The 14,494-nt window shown below is 44.3% G+C and overlaps 1 protein-coding gene across 1 annotated transcript in view; it reads left to right on the forward strand.

The window, feature by feature from the left end:
* Window positions 1-5,694: 5,694 nt before the first annotated feature.
* Window positions 5,695-14,494, forward strand: part of LOC147727456 (bifunctional methylenetetrahydrofolate dehydrogenase/cyclohydrolase 2, mitochondrial-like) — a 505,471-nt gene continuing 496,671 nt past the window's right edge. The window contains exon 1 of the mRNA XM_086963121.1: window positions 5,695-5,840. Within this exon, the coding sequence (XP_086819247.1) occupies window positions 5,728-5,840 (113 nt within the window). The 5' untranslated portion in view covers window positions 5,695-5,727. The remainder of the gene's footprint in view (window positions 5,841-14,494) is intronic.

The following is a 14,494-nucleotide window of genomic DNA, read 5'->3' on the forward strand; positions in this document are numbered from 1 at the left end:
ATTCAACGCATTTACAGAGTGAAGAGCAGTCACCTCTTCTCTACCAGTAGGCTTGGACATGAGGCGCCCTCTCCAGACACGCAGACTAGCACTGAGCTCCCTTTCCCAGTGCCACTGAGCCAAGTATGGGGAGTGGGGCCGGCGTGGCGCACCTGGAGCACAGCGGTGAAGGCGCATTCATGGAGGGCCAGGAAGGAGACAGCAACTGGCTGACTCTGCAGCTGCTAGAAAGCCACTTTCCGTTGAGGTGTGGCAAGAAACTATAGCAAGAGAGCCCCGCGGCATACTTCATTCTTACGTCGGAGGAAGCTGCTGGTACATATTTCTGCAAGTTTCATTCACACATTGGTGTTTAATACTATGGCTTCCTTTAAGTTCCTTTAAGAGACCCCTCAGATAGAGTCAATTGTGGAAAGGGAGCCTCTCGCAACAGAGATGTGGGATTGATACCATTTCCCCTGGGATCACAGCTTACTGCACCTTGGACGCAACTTTTACTCATCTACCGGTTTGTGACCCCTCCCCTTCTCTTTCATGCTTTGTCTCTTATCTTCCCCTACCTCTTTCCCTCTTTCATTCTTTGTCCACTTCCCCTGCTCCTAGCCCCTCTCCCCTGAATCTCTCCCCTTGCCTGCTTCATAACATGTATCTACGCCGCCTAGCCCCTGTCCCTTGTGCCCTTTGTCTGAGCACTCCTTCTACCCTTGTTGGGGAAAGCTCCAATATTCATACTCTGGAGTCTCAGTTACCCCTCTGAGAGATTCCACAGCGTCAAGAGAGCCACTCACAGTTGAGGTTATGGTATGGCCCCCCTTGCCGAAGCACTCCCTCTCCCCTTGTTGGGGAAGGATCCAGTAGTTAGGCCTTGGAGTCTCAGAGACCCCTCTGAGAGAATCCACTGCATCAAGGGAGCCTCACGCAACGGATATGTGGGAATGATTTAACTTACCGGACTTAGGATGCAGCTTTTACTCATCCTCCTGTTTGTGCCCCCATCACCCTCCCCTCCTCTTTCATATTCTGTCTCTCTCCCTCCCGCTACGGAGCAGCACGGAGGAATTCTATGGGTGAGGGACTATCCATGGTCTTTGACTGTCATTGAGGAAACCCTCCCCTCAGTGTTAGCTCTTGGGGACTGATCAGCAATCTGAAAAGTGTACCAAATTGTTAATCTTTTATTGAGGGGCTAAATCTTTACCCCCTGTCAACAGACTGGCCAATTTTTTCGGTCTGTCTTGTGAAAAAAAGGCATACAACATATAAATAATTTTCGAGTGCAGTAGGGATCATATTAAGTCCTGATGAGTAAAGCAGAGGGGACTGCTTACGAAACATGTCGACCGAGTAGGGCGTAATACATACCCCCTACTATATTTCCCCTTTTTAACCTTTCCAGCTAGGGAAGTAAATAAAATGTTTTTTTTCTACTAGCCAGGAAATTTTTAAGAAAACCCCCCATTTTTGTATCTTTCACACTCCCTCCCACTCTCACTACCCACACCACACATAGCCTATTTACATAAAATCAAGTGCTCCAGCGTATCCGTAGGTCGAAGACCCCCATGATGAAGCATGACACTATGGGTTCTTAGTGTGTGAGAGGTATTTTAAAAACACCTAGTGTTTCTCCCTGACATTTCAGGGACCAGCAACACTCACTAGCTGGTGTAGCACAAAAACATTAAAATACAAAGCAAAACATTTGGTAGAATCATTTTGTTTATATATTCTTGTGCTGGAGGTCGATTCTATCAAACAACCTCTTTACTCCCCCACTTTTGTTATTTTTGAATGTTGGAATTATACATGTCAGTGTCAGGGCTGAAAACTCCAAAAAGGGAGCATATCTCTAGGCCTGAATCCAGTGTCAAATCCAGATTTAGCTTGATGAATACAGGTTAAGAAGACTATGCTGAGCCCAGGTTTGGGGAAAGAAGCCGCTGACTGGAAGAACTAGCTCTTGAACAGCAAAGATGCTGAGTGGCCAAAGAATTAATTGTGAAATTTCTTGTACTTCTTACTGAAAGAATTGTACTTTGCTGTACCCACTACAAACTTTAGCTGTTGAAAGACCAGGACTTGGATTTGGACCACTGGCCTTGAGTTCACCTCAAGTCTGCACGATGAGGAGCTTCATCTTCCACTTCTTGATGGCTGTGTGTGCATGGGTTACACTTCTCACTCACCTTGGGAGTCATGTTTTGAGCCCAGGCACCAGAACAGACATACCTAATGATCAGAGAGCAACATGGATTTGCGAAAGGAGTAACATTGTTTCCACCCTGAGATTTTCAGCAAGATTATGGTAAAAAAACATTGGAAAAAATAGATAATTTTTGAGGAACTGTTGTGAGGAGAGTAACTCTGAATCCAGCTCAAAGGCCAGGGAAGAAAAGTAATTGACATCAGTGTGCTGGGTGGCTACTTGCATGGTTCCGGTATGTTACATATGGGTCTATTCTAAAACAGTAAGAAACCAAGGTGCACTGTATCAGCACAGGAGAGCTATTGCAACTTTCAATTTCCAGTCTAGAGCCTGGAGAACAAGTTACCCAGCCTCTGCAACCATGCATCTGGCAGAGACATGTGCTAGATGTAGAGTCCCCGACCCAGAACCTCCCCCAGGCATCAGTCCGGACCCGGAGACCTCCCACCCCAGTAATACCCCTGTGTGTCGGTAGTTTGCGCTAGCAGACTCCGCGTCCATCGCCAGCACCGTGGCCCCCGGGATGACACCGCGTAGCCCACCCAGACGCTGCCCCTGCGCACCAACGTCAGCTCCGACCTGCTTCTCCACACCAGAAGCACAGAGCCACAAAAGACATTGACCACCGTCGCGCCACAACCAGGGCCCTGCAAGGGAGTCCCCATCCCCAGAAATCAGCCAGCAGAGTGGGGAGAATCAGTGGAGCGGTAAGGAATCGACAACTAACATATGTCTCTACAAGATACATTGTTACCGAAGGCAAGTAACTTGTTCATCTGATAGAGACCGTTAGTTGTAGATTCCTTACCTTAGAATGATTACCCCAACAATACCATCCCCGGTGAAGGGTCTATGAGTCAAGTTCACACAAGAAAATCCTGGCGGACCGAACGGGCAAAATAGCCATCCCTCCGGACTTAACTGTCTAGGCAGTAGTGTCTGGTAAACATGCGTAGAGATGCCCATGTTGCCGCCTGGCAGATATCAAGAAGTGATCCTATGCGTGCCAATGCACTGGTTGCAGCTGTAGTCCTAATGGAGAGAGCACGCAACACTACTGAAAGATCCTTCTTCGCGAATGCATAGCAGATCTTAATGCAAAGAACAACTAATCAAGAGATGGTACATGTTTGGACAGGCGGCTTTTCTTGGCACCCACAGAGCCAATAAAGAGTTGATCATCCACCAAGAAGTCTTTGGTGCGGTCAAGCTAGAATGACAGCGCACATTTAGGGTCCAGACGGTGGAGTCTCTCCTCCTCCTTGGAAGGGTGTGGAGATGGAAAAACGGTGGGCAAGGTGATGGATTGTCCTACTTGTTTTAGGCATCACTTTGTCCGGATGAAGAGAAGAAAGGGGGATTTGATTATAGAGACTGAAGTTCACTCACCCTGTGAGCAGAGGTGACCGCAACAAGGAACGCAGTCTTGAGGGTGAGGAGTCTGAGAGGACAGTTTTGAAGAGGCTCGAAGGGAGCACACATAGGAAATGTGAGAACAAGATTTCTTCAAGTCCCACTGGGGCATTATGAAGGGATATGGAGGAAACAGATGAGTAATGCCTTTAAAGAATCTGTTAACAATATGAGAATTGAACAAGGATGGCTGATCTGGCAGCTGAAGAAAAACAGCGATAGCTGCAAGATAACCTTTGAGAGGGCCACGGCAGAGCCATGCTGGGCCAAAGAAAGTATATACAAAAGGACCTCAGAAAGAGGAGCAGAAAGGGGATCCACAGCCTTTGCTGTGCACCATGTATCAAACTTGTTCCATCTACAGGCACATACGGATTTAGTGGAGGGACACCTGACTGCCAACATGACATCATAGACTTTGGGCGGAAGGTTGAAAACTCTCAACTGTTGCCTCTCAAGCTACACGGAAGGAGGTGGAGACTGGCAGGTTCGGGTGATGAACCCTCCCCTGCTGCTGTGGCAGAAGATCTTCCCGAAGGGGCAGTCTGATTGGAGGATCGAGGGCCATGCTCAGAAGCTTGGTGTAATAGACTTTTCATGCCCAGTCCAGAGCCACAAAAATAACTTTGGCCCGGTCAGGCTTGATCTTCTTGAGCATTTGGAGCAGAAGTGGTACAGGCGGAAAGGCGCACAGGAGGCCACAGTTCCACTCACGCTGAAAGCATCACAGAGCAAGTGCTGCTTAGGAAACTCCAACGCCCATACTGCTGATATTGCACGTTCTCTTCGGTGGCAAACAGATCTAACCAAGGCTCTCCCCACCGCTGAAAGAAAGCTTGACACCACCTCCGAAAGAAGATGCCATTTGTGATCGACCATGCACTGACTGCTGAGTTCGCCCACCCTGGATTCAGAGAACCCACCAGGTGTTGAACCACCAGGGTCATGACCTGATGTTCCAGTCTTGTCCAAAGGCAGAGGGCCTCCTGACAAAGGGTCCACGAACTCACCCAGACCTGTTTGTTGCAGTACCACAAGGCAGAGGTGTTGTCTGTTAACACCTGCACCACTTTACCTTTGAGAAAGGGAAGGAATGCTTTCAATGCTAGTCTGATCACCCGGATCCCCAGCAGGTTGATATGGAGCTCAGACTCCACTGGAGACCAGATGTAGGAAAGTGGGATCCGCTTCCACGGGCACCCCCACCCCCACCCGGTGCCATGCTGTCTCCAACCAGTCCATCGGGGACCCTGCCAACTAGGACCACAGTCCTGGTGCCCTCTTCCCCAAATTGGCATGGTAAACCACTAGATACATACCAGAATGGCCACTGGTACACCCCTGCCAGTCCCCAGAACATGGCATCGAGACAGCCAGGGCATAGGCACACCAGGTTTCCCCCATACGCTGAAGCATGCACCACACAACCTATGAGGGACAACCCAAACTGTAACCACAAGCCTGCCACCACAGACCGTGCGCCAGCACCACCCATTAAAAACACAGGCCTCCCTACATCTAAGTTCACTGCACTCAAACCTACAAGAAGCCTAAGCACCTGCACAAAATAAAAAAGCAACAACGCAAAACGCAGGACACGTTGGAACCAAGGGCTTCTCATCCGAGGACAAATAAAGAAGGCACACTAAATCAACCACCTGACCTCATGGCAAATTTCTGCTTGGACAAGCACGCCCCTTAATTCCTCGAGCATGCTCAGTACAAGAAACCCCAATCTGTTAGAACAGGGGTCCTACGAACGACAGCAGAGCGCATGGCACAGATCCACTGCACAAGCACACAAGCTGCTGCCTGCTTTCATTAATCATCCGCTCCTTGACACCTCTCCCGCTCCTCAACCAATCAGTGCAGCCTACAAGTCTGAAGCCCCACCTGCATCTCCCTAACAATTACAGGTGCGCGCCAGCGCATCCAATCAGAGCCCTCTCCGCGCATCCTGATGGACGGCAGCCTGTCTAATCCCGCCCCTCATCTTTTTCCAATGGAATTGTGTCCCGGCACGCAAGTGCTGGGAGAGCGTTGGGGTTACTGCGTCTCTCTTGGGGTTTTGCAGTTCGAGCGGGTCGACCTTTATTTCTCACGGAAACATGGCCATGACTGCACGAATAATCTCCCTGCCGTTTCGTCGTAACGGTCTTCTCCACTGCTCAGGGACCTACGGTCTGTGGCGCAAGCACCTCTTCTGCACCTCGGCATGCAGGTGAGTCTCATTTGCCCGCCCCGCGCGTGGCCCCCAGGTTGGCTCGTGCCACTCTGCATAACTGTCAAGTGCCTTCTGGATATACGCGCGCATGGTTCTCATTCTTTTTCTCTATTCCCTTCGGTGTTCCCTGCCCTTGTCCCAGGCGCGACGCTGCTCTGCCACTGCGGCTTCTCTCCGTCACAATTCAGTGATTTTAAGTGATGACTGCGGCAGAAAAAGGCGCTGGGGGTTGGAGGAGAGGTTGGTGGAGAGGACGAGACAAAAAAATATAATTAAAAAAAAATCAATGTGCAACGTTTGGTTTCTCCGTCCAGGAGAGATGTTCTTTGCTGATTGCATGTGTCTCTGCGACAGCAGCCTTCAGTTTGTACTTCCCGCGCGTCTGACTGCATGCATTATTTAAAGGTTGAATCGTGCGTGCTGCCCGTCAGCTCTCGCTGCCGGCCGTTCCTTGCTTAATATTCGTCAACTTTCTCGCTATTCTTACCATAGAGATTGATTTGTCTTGCAACTCTTATTGACACTGTTTGGAAAAAAATACGTGGCTGTGGAGTATACTCAGCGGCTTCAACCATAATTTATTATAAGACATTAGCAATTAATATGGTTTCCAAACCTCCGTCGAAAAAGCCTATTTTTGTAAAGAAAATCAAGCAAAGGTCTTACACGAGCGACCTGTCTTCCTGTGACTCGAAATTGGAAGGTGTGGTTATAAATCTTAATGTAGTTGTAGATTTTTTTCATTTCAGATATTTCATTTTGCAACATTTACACGTTCAGCCGTGTAGCCCTGCTCAGTGGTGCCTAGGGATTTTTTTTATATTGGGTAAATATATTTTTGTGTGCAAGGTGTGCGGGCGGGGGGGGGTATGTCTTAAATCTAGGTTAATAACATGCGTAACAAAGTATAATATGGTGTAATTCGAATAATAAATGAGGAAGAAGTCGAGTTGAAAAGGCAGAGTGGGTTTAATAAAAACCTCAGCCATAAGCCTCCACAGATAACTGACAAGTTAAGAATCATGTATGCAAGTACATTCTGAGAACATGGAATGCAGAGAAAGGATGACAAATCTTAAAGGGGAAGAAAGGGAAAACAGGGAAAGAAAAGAACATCACACATCTCCCTTCTTTACAAGCAAGAGAAATAAACCAAGTGAAACAGTATAAACAAAAAAGGAATGCAAGCTAAACATAATCTTTCAAGTGGTACGGAGCACTACGAATTCTTTGACTTCTTGTAGAAGAAGAAGTTAACCTGTCTAAAGGAGAATTGGAAGGAAGAAGAAAATTATTGCACAATCTGGTATCACAACAAGAGGAGTCAACTGATAAGTTAGGATTAACAACCACAACACGACTCTTGTTCCAGATTCTTCCATCTTCAGTCTTTACAGCATTCCTGAAAACTTTGATGACAGCTCTAACATCAGTATATTTGGACCAGGGTTTGCGTCCAACAGGAGTCTTTATTTTTACTAGATCACCAACCTTGATCTCCTGAAAATTTACACTTTTCTTTTTGTCAAAATAAGACTTACGTGCATCCTGCTTGAACAGTTCTCTTGCCCTCCATTCGCCTATGTCATTATCAACGAGTCCTTTGTTTAAACACATCCACCCAGGACACAACAAAGTATTAGGAATCCTCCCTTTAAACAGTTCAAATGGGGACCTCCCAGTAGAGGAATGAGGTACAAAGCGATAGGTATTAATCCTGTCCTGGAGAGTGGATTTCCAATTTAAACCAGAGGCACGAGCAAGTTGAATTGACTCTTTCAGTGTTTTATTGACCCTCTCTACAGCACCGTTAGTCTCTGGGTGATATAGTGAACATTTCTTGTGGGTAACACCGCACTTTTTTAGAAAGTCCACAAAAACAGAGGAACAGAACTGAGGGCCATTGTCAGAGAGAAGACTATTTGGAAAGCCTTCTTTATAAAACAGAGGTTCTAAGAACTTAATAATTGAATCAGAGGAAGTTTCTCTGACAGCAGAAACTTCAATCCACCTCGAGTAAAGATCAATTAATACAATGAGATAGGGAGTATCAGTAATACCAGATAAAGGACCCACAATGTCAATAGCCACCTCATCCCAAGGATGACCAGGTAAGGCCCTCTTAACCATTGGCATTTGTTTAGTCTTCAGGATCTTGTCGCTAGAGCAACACTCAGGACATTCCCTAACCATTCTTTCGATTTCAAGATCCATACCAGGCCACCAAAATTGCATACGTAGAAACTCTTTGGTTTTCACAATTCCCAGGTGACCACAATGGGCATGAGCTAACAATTTTCCTCTAAGGGAAGAGGGAGGAACAAGTTTAGTACCTCGAGTCAACAGACCGTTACTTACAGAGAGTTCATCTGAAACTAAAGACCAAGGTTTAGACAGATGGGATTTACTCATTAAAGACAGTATAACCTGAGAAATTTCTTCATCTTTTCCCAACTCCAACCTCCATTCAGTTTCCTCAATTGCACCATCAGTAATTTCACACACACTGGTACACTCATCAGGGTCACAAAAATCTTCTTGATCTGCATTCTCACTGTCAACTAACCTAGATAGGCAATCAGCCGATCTGTTAGCAATTCCAGGAATATATTCTACTTCAAACTCAAATTCCTGCAGAGAAACAATCCACTTCCTGATTCTTGAGGAAATGGCATCAAGACCCTTCTTTGAAAAGACCTCTTTCAAAGGCTTGTGATCAGATAATACACACACTTTCGTTCCCCAAACGAGATTCTTAAACTTCCTCAAAGCCCAGAAAATTGCGAGGGATTCCTTCTCTATTACAGAGTAATTAAACTCTGACCCTTTAAGGCAACGGGAGGAACAACAAATAAGAAAATCCTTACCATTTCTCTTCTGGACTAAAACGGCACCCAGCCCTTTATCACTAGCGTCAGTAAACAAGACAGTAGGTAGTCCAGGAACAAACGCATGAAGAGAAGGGGCCTTTCTCAACTCTTTCTTGACACACTCAAATTCAGCCTTGCATTCACCAGACCAATCGAACACAACATTTTTTGCAGTAAGCTTTCTTAAATTATGGGTTTTATCAGCGAAATTGGGAATGAATTTTCCATAAAACTCCACCATCCCTAGAAAAGAGAGAAGTTCTTCTTTGCAAGTTGGATCCTTAACTTTTTCTATCGAATCAACAAGTTCTTTCTTTGGAAAAACACCATCGCCAGTGATACAATGACCTAAGTAGTTAACCTCTTGAACTCTAAACTTGCATTTTGATCTTTTTAAGGTCATACCCGCACCATTCAATCTTTTTAACACCTCTGACACACGACAATCATGCTCAAGAACACTTCCTCCATAAATTAATAAATCATCCTGACAGCACTTAACACCTGACAAGCCTCTTAAGATCTTTGACATGATACGTTGGAAGACGGAGGCGGCAGAGACAAGGCCAAAAGGCATCCTCTTAAACTTAAATGTACCCATTGGTGTAATAAAGGCAGTCAGGTCTTGTGAAAAAGAGTCAAGCTCTACCTGATGGTATGCAGAGGCTAAATCGAGAGTGGTAAAATACTTTGCACCTTCCAAAGTGCTGACTATCTCATCTATATTAGGAAGGGGAAACCTGTCAACAACCACCTCCTTATTTAGTGCCCTTAAGTCAATGCAAAGACGAATCTCACCAGTAGGCTTCTTTGCGATAACCACAGGAGCAAGCCACTCTGTTGCCTCCACAGGTTCAATAATGTCATTTCTCACAAGTTTGTCAAGTTCTTCTTGGACCTTCGCTTGTTCTACAAGAGGAATCCTCCTTACTTTGGCCACAACAGGAAGAGCATTGACCTTTAATTTAATATGGTGTTTGTAACCACGCAAACACCCTAATTCTTCTTTAAAAACATCAGGAATTTTTTTTGCTAATCGTCGCCAGTATAATATGGTGTAATTCGAATAATAAATGAGGAAGAAGTCGAGTTGAAAAGGCAGAGTGGGTTTAATAAAAACCTCAGCCATAAGCATCCACAGATAACTGACAAGTTAAGAATCATGTATGCAAGTACATTCTGAGAACATGGAATGCAGAGAAAGGATGACAAATCTTAAAGGGGAAGAAAGGGAAAACAGGGAAAGAAAAGAACATCACACAAAGCATGGAGAATACCTTATAAATACAGTGGCTGGGCATTTGTAGTAAAGCCGAGTTTTGCCACTCATTCAAGTCATTGTGATAACAGTTTTATCAATACATGATTGATCGTAGGTCATATTGAAGTGATGGTACCGTGTCGCTGTCTTTTTGTAGATTTGTCATCGTAGCTTTTCCTTACTTCCTTACTTAGGAGGGTTTCCCCCTTGTGCATGGATCAATTATATTGAAGGGCAAGGACAATACAGTAATTATTTTCTGTCTGACTAAGCAGTGGAACGGGAAGGCAAATAAACCGATTTGCTGCTCGGACAATGCTGCAATGTGCACTAGACATTTTTTTAAATATTTATTTAATGGGTCATATTTTTAGCATGGACATTTTCCATAGGCTGAGGAACCTGCCTGTGCGTCCTCCGCCCTCGTTAAGTGTTCTGGTGCATGGAATATTGTATGTGTGTGGCCTTTCTCCTTTCCCTAATTACTCAAGGTTCTGTTGTAAGAGTAATAAGGAGGTAGAATGGGAAATATCAATAACCTAGTGGGGATTTAAGTTGTATCAAAACGTGGGAAGAAGTGCTCTTTCTAGTAATGCAACAGTGCACCGTACAAACGCCAACCAACAAAATAAGTATAATATACAAACTCAGCAGTTGATCATGTACAGGTTTGTGTGATTTTGTGAAAGGGTACACAACATATAACAACTGCAAACTAAGCACGAATTACGCTTAAATGATTTCACAAGTTTGACCATTGGATAATTAAAATGTTTTCAGTACACCATGTTTTGTTTAGAACTATGAAACCACACACCCCAAATTACATGGTGTCTTAGGGTGCCCAGTCCATTATTTTTATTACCCTGCACGGGTGCGATTAGTGTTGCCATAGGGATGTACGTCATTACGACGCACACTTTTACAACGCGTTCCATTACAATGCGGTCGTAACAACGCAAGTCGTTACAACGACTTGCGTTGGGGGGGCGCAAATTAAAAAAATGTAATTTACTATTCCAACACCAGTCCCTGTGGATAGTAGGGAAGGTGTTGGGATAGTAAATTAAATGATTTTCTATCCTTGAGCGCCCCCCAGCGCAATTCGTTGTAACAACTTTCGTTGTCATGACCGCGTCGTAATGGAACGGCGTTGTAATGGTTGCGTTGTAAACGTCGCATACCCAAGTGGATCTTCATTCTCAGGCTCGAGGTGCCGGATTTGAGTTTTATTACATTTCTTAGTGTGATGGGGTGGTCGGCGGGCAATATTGCTTGTGAAACCTGAAAGGCGTTTGTTTTCTGAAACAGCAGAGTTTTTTTTGTAATCTGTAACGTCTTTTTGGTAAATTTATTTAGCAGAATAATTATTATTTACTTTGGGAAAATGCTATGTACACAGTTGTGATGACAAAAATGCTATAAAAAGAAAAGGTTTGCTTTTAGGCTAGACTCTTCAATGTGGGGAGTGTTAACACGTTCATTATTTGTATTCTTTCTTAACATATGTTTAATGTAATGGCGTTCCATGGAAGTCCACCTGTGGTCTGAGGACTATTTTTCATGAGAGTGGATGTCTGCTTTCTGCACACATGTCCATGTACTGAGACATATAGTGGGTTCTTGCATGAGGCAGTCTTAGTTTTGTTCATATACTTTGATGTTCATTGATGTGTTGGAATTGATATCTTTCACATTTTGTGTAGGTTTAAGTGATGTAAATTAGAATGGTGTTCTTTTTCACTTTCATGTACAGAATTGCCTATGTGAATATGAAACAAGTTCTTAGTTGGCCATTGTATGTTGGGGGGAGAGGGTTTGCTGCGCTAAAATCTGGTTCCTTGTAAGTTTTTCGTATATTGTGTTACATTCTCTATTTGTGTTGTGGTGTGTAATTGTATGTGCAGATATTAGATTGACAGGGAACACCCATGTTGATGAAGGCTACATAGTTCTATGTCTTGGTCTGCTACTGTGTTCTGTATCCTTGGTTACTCGTACTTTGTTTCTGTGTGTAGCATACTTGTAAGTATGCAAACGTGAGGCTGTACTACCCCTTGTGTTTTAGGTGGCTGAAAGGCATTTGGGTTTTGGGTTGTCACGAAGGTTGGGATTTCCAGTTTGATGCTTTGTGGTTCATGTTTTGACATGAGGTTTGGGGCACCCTGTTATCACTGAAGGTTTAGGGCAGCGGTAAGGTCAGTGTGTGGATATTTCGGAGTCCAGAGTCGAGGGCAAAACAGTAGCCACATGTAACTTGATGGCGCTCAGAACTACATTTTCCACATTGATCTGGACCATCTACTTTTGAGCAAATCCTCAGAGGGACCGATTGTCAGTGATTATTTGGTTCTGGGAGCTAGCTTTTATCTGTGGGCACGCGTTGAATTTGCTGGGCACGTAATACCGGACAATCAGAAAGCCGGTGACCAACTATTTGCAATACGCAAATTGGTCAACTGACAGATTAGAACGAGTGAAAGATCCGCGTCTACCTCTATAATAGCCTCTAGAAGGCTGACCATAAGCTTGAGCCATCATAACTTTCGTTTTCAATTCTTTAGTCTTTTTTTCCTCATTACCCTTTGCTTCTAGCTCCTGGCGTTCGTAATACTGAGCCATAGTTAAAAGAGAAACAGGAGAAGAGGTAGTCCACGAACTCTCACTAGCTTTTAAGCGACTAGCTATTTCTGGCAGCAAGTTGGCAACATATTTATCAATGAACAGATGTCTGCCTGTATCATCCGTTAATGACTGGCCACTGAAATCATGAAATGCTTCCTCAAAGCGCGTAAAGAAATCTGACACTGACTCATCTACCTTTTGTTTGCACGATACTAATATAGACCAATCTATCTTTTTAGAGGGAATAATCGTTTTTAATTTAACTAATATAGCTGCTGGAAGATCTAGAATTAGCCGACATGGTTTCTGTGTGGGTTCCTTTTCTGAATCTGCTAATTCTATATCTTTCCATAATGCCCCGAAAGTCACATTATCATCAACTTTACAAATAGTTCTCCACATATCAGGGGGTAGGATCAATCCGAAAAACAAATCAATATCAGGCAGTGTCATAGTACAAGATCTAATAGCATCCTCAACTTCCTCATAAAAGGCTGCTGGATTTTTACGCAGATCAGGCAATGCAGTCTTAAGAGCCATAATATCCGCTCCTTTCCAAGGAGTATAAACGCAATTATAAACAAAATAACCCTTTGAATCAGCAGATGATTTATCATCATCTGTTCCCTCGCCTTTAGGAGGAATATACAAGGGTCTGGCTTCCCACATAGGTTTTGCATGTACTATCATAGTCTTATCTGATCCGAAGATAGAGGCTTCAACCGCGCCAGTCTGAGATGTATGCGCAGCTGCGTCCGCTGTCTTTTTATCCAGCCGCAATCGAGCTGCCTCAGCACCTATTTTAACCAAACGCCTGATTGAGTCAGCTACCTGGGGAAAGAGAAAAAGACCATCACGCATGTTCTTACAATCCTGCACCACTTCGACAGGCTCGAATTCTCCTGAATATTTCCTATACCGTTCAATAACTTCTCCAGCAAATGCTTCATAAAATATACTTGCTTCTTCTCCGACCAATCTTTCATGTCCTCTAAGAGGTCAGGGGCAGAGGCAGTATTAAGAGCGGCTTTATGAGCAGCAGATCTAAGGTCAGCAGAGCGCGCAGCAGGAATCATAGAACGAGTGTCTCAAGCTTTATCCCGATCTTTAGGAGATTTCTCATCGGGCTTATCAGGAGCAGAAGGGAAAATATACGGAGGTGGAGAACGATCTAATAACAAGAAATCGTCATGTTGGTTATTAAGGATAGGATAAAGAGGTTGCCTAACAGCGTACTGGCCATTTACCTGTAAATTGCGCTCCCTTTCCTCTCTTTCTTTTAATTCTTTTGATCCCTGTCTTTTAACTCTAAGGCTTTCGCGTGAATGGTTTTACGCTGTTCTTTTTCAATTAAGGCTTGCTCATGCTTCATTTGCTCACGTACCGCTTTCTCCCACATTCGTACACAATCAAACATATCTTGTCTAGACTTTCGCTGAAACATACACTGCTCCACATACTGAATCTTTCGTAAATCAAATGACCCATGTTAGGCCAACACAACTCTTGATCCTTTTTAGTGTATTTATTCCATAACGTACTGTACATTATGGAAGAAAGACCATACTTTCCATACATATCCCTATTAGGCGTCCCTTCTGGGGGAGCTAGTTGAGCTTCGTCGAGTTTCAAACTGGTACCACTACAAAAGCAACACATCCTACGAAGTGCGCTGAAAACAGGCATGCCAAAAATACTGCAAAATATGAAATATTATATAATCAAAGTAGCGCTTAAGTGGTAAGTGGGCGGTGGTAGAGCACACATGCTGCTGCTGTTGCTCAGACCGTCTTGTGTTAGCGATATTTTTTTAAATACTGCAACTGTTTTACTTCATTTTTAAATTGCTCTAGTCCGTTTTTAAATTGTGTTGCCACAACGTCTTGGATCCAGAA

The sequence above is a fragment of the Lissotriton vulgaris genome, chromosome 3_1 (genome assembly GCF_964263255.1).
Source record: "Lissotriton vulgaris chromosome 3_1, aLisVul1.2, whole genome shotgun sequence".
Classification (NCBI taxonomy): Eukaryota; Metazoa; Chordata; class Amphibia; order Caudata; family Salamandridae; genus Lissotriton; species Lissotriton vulgaris.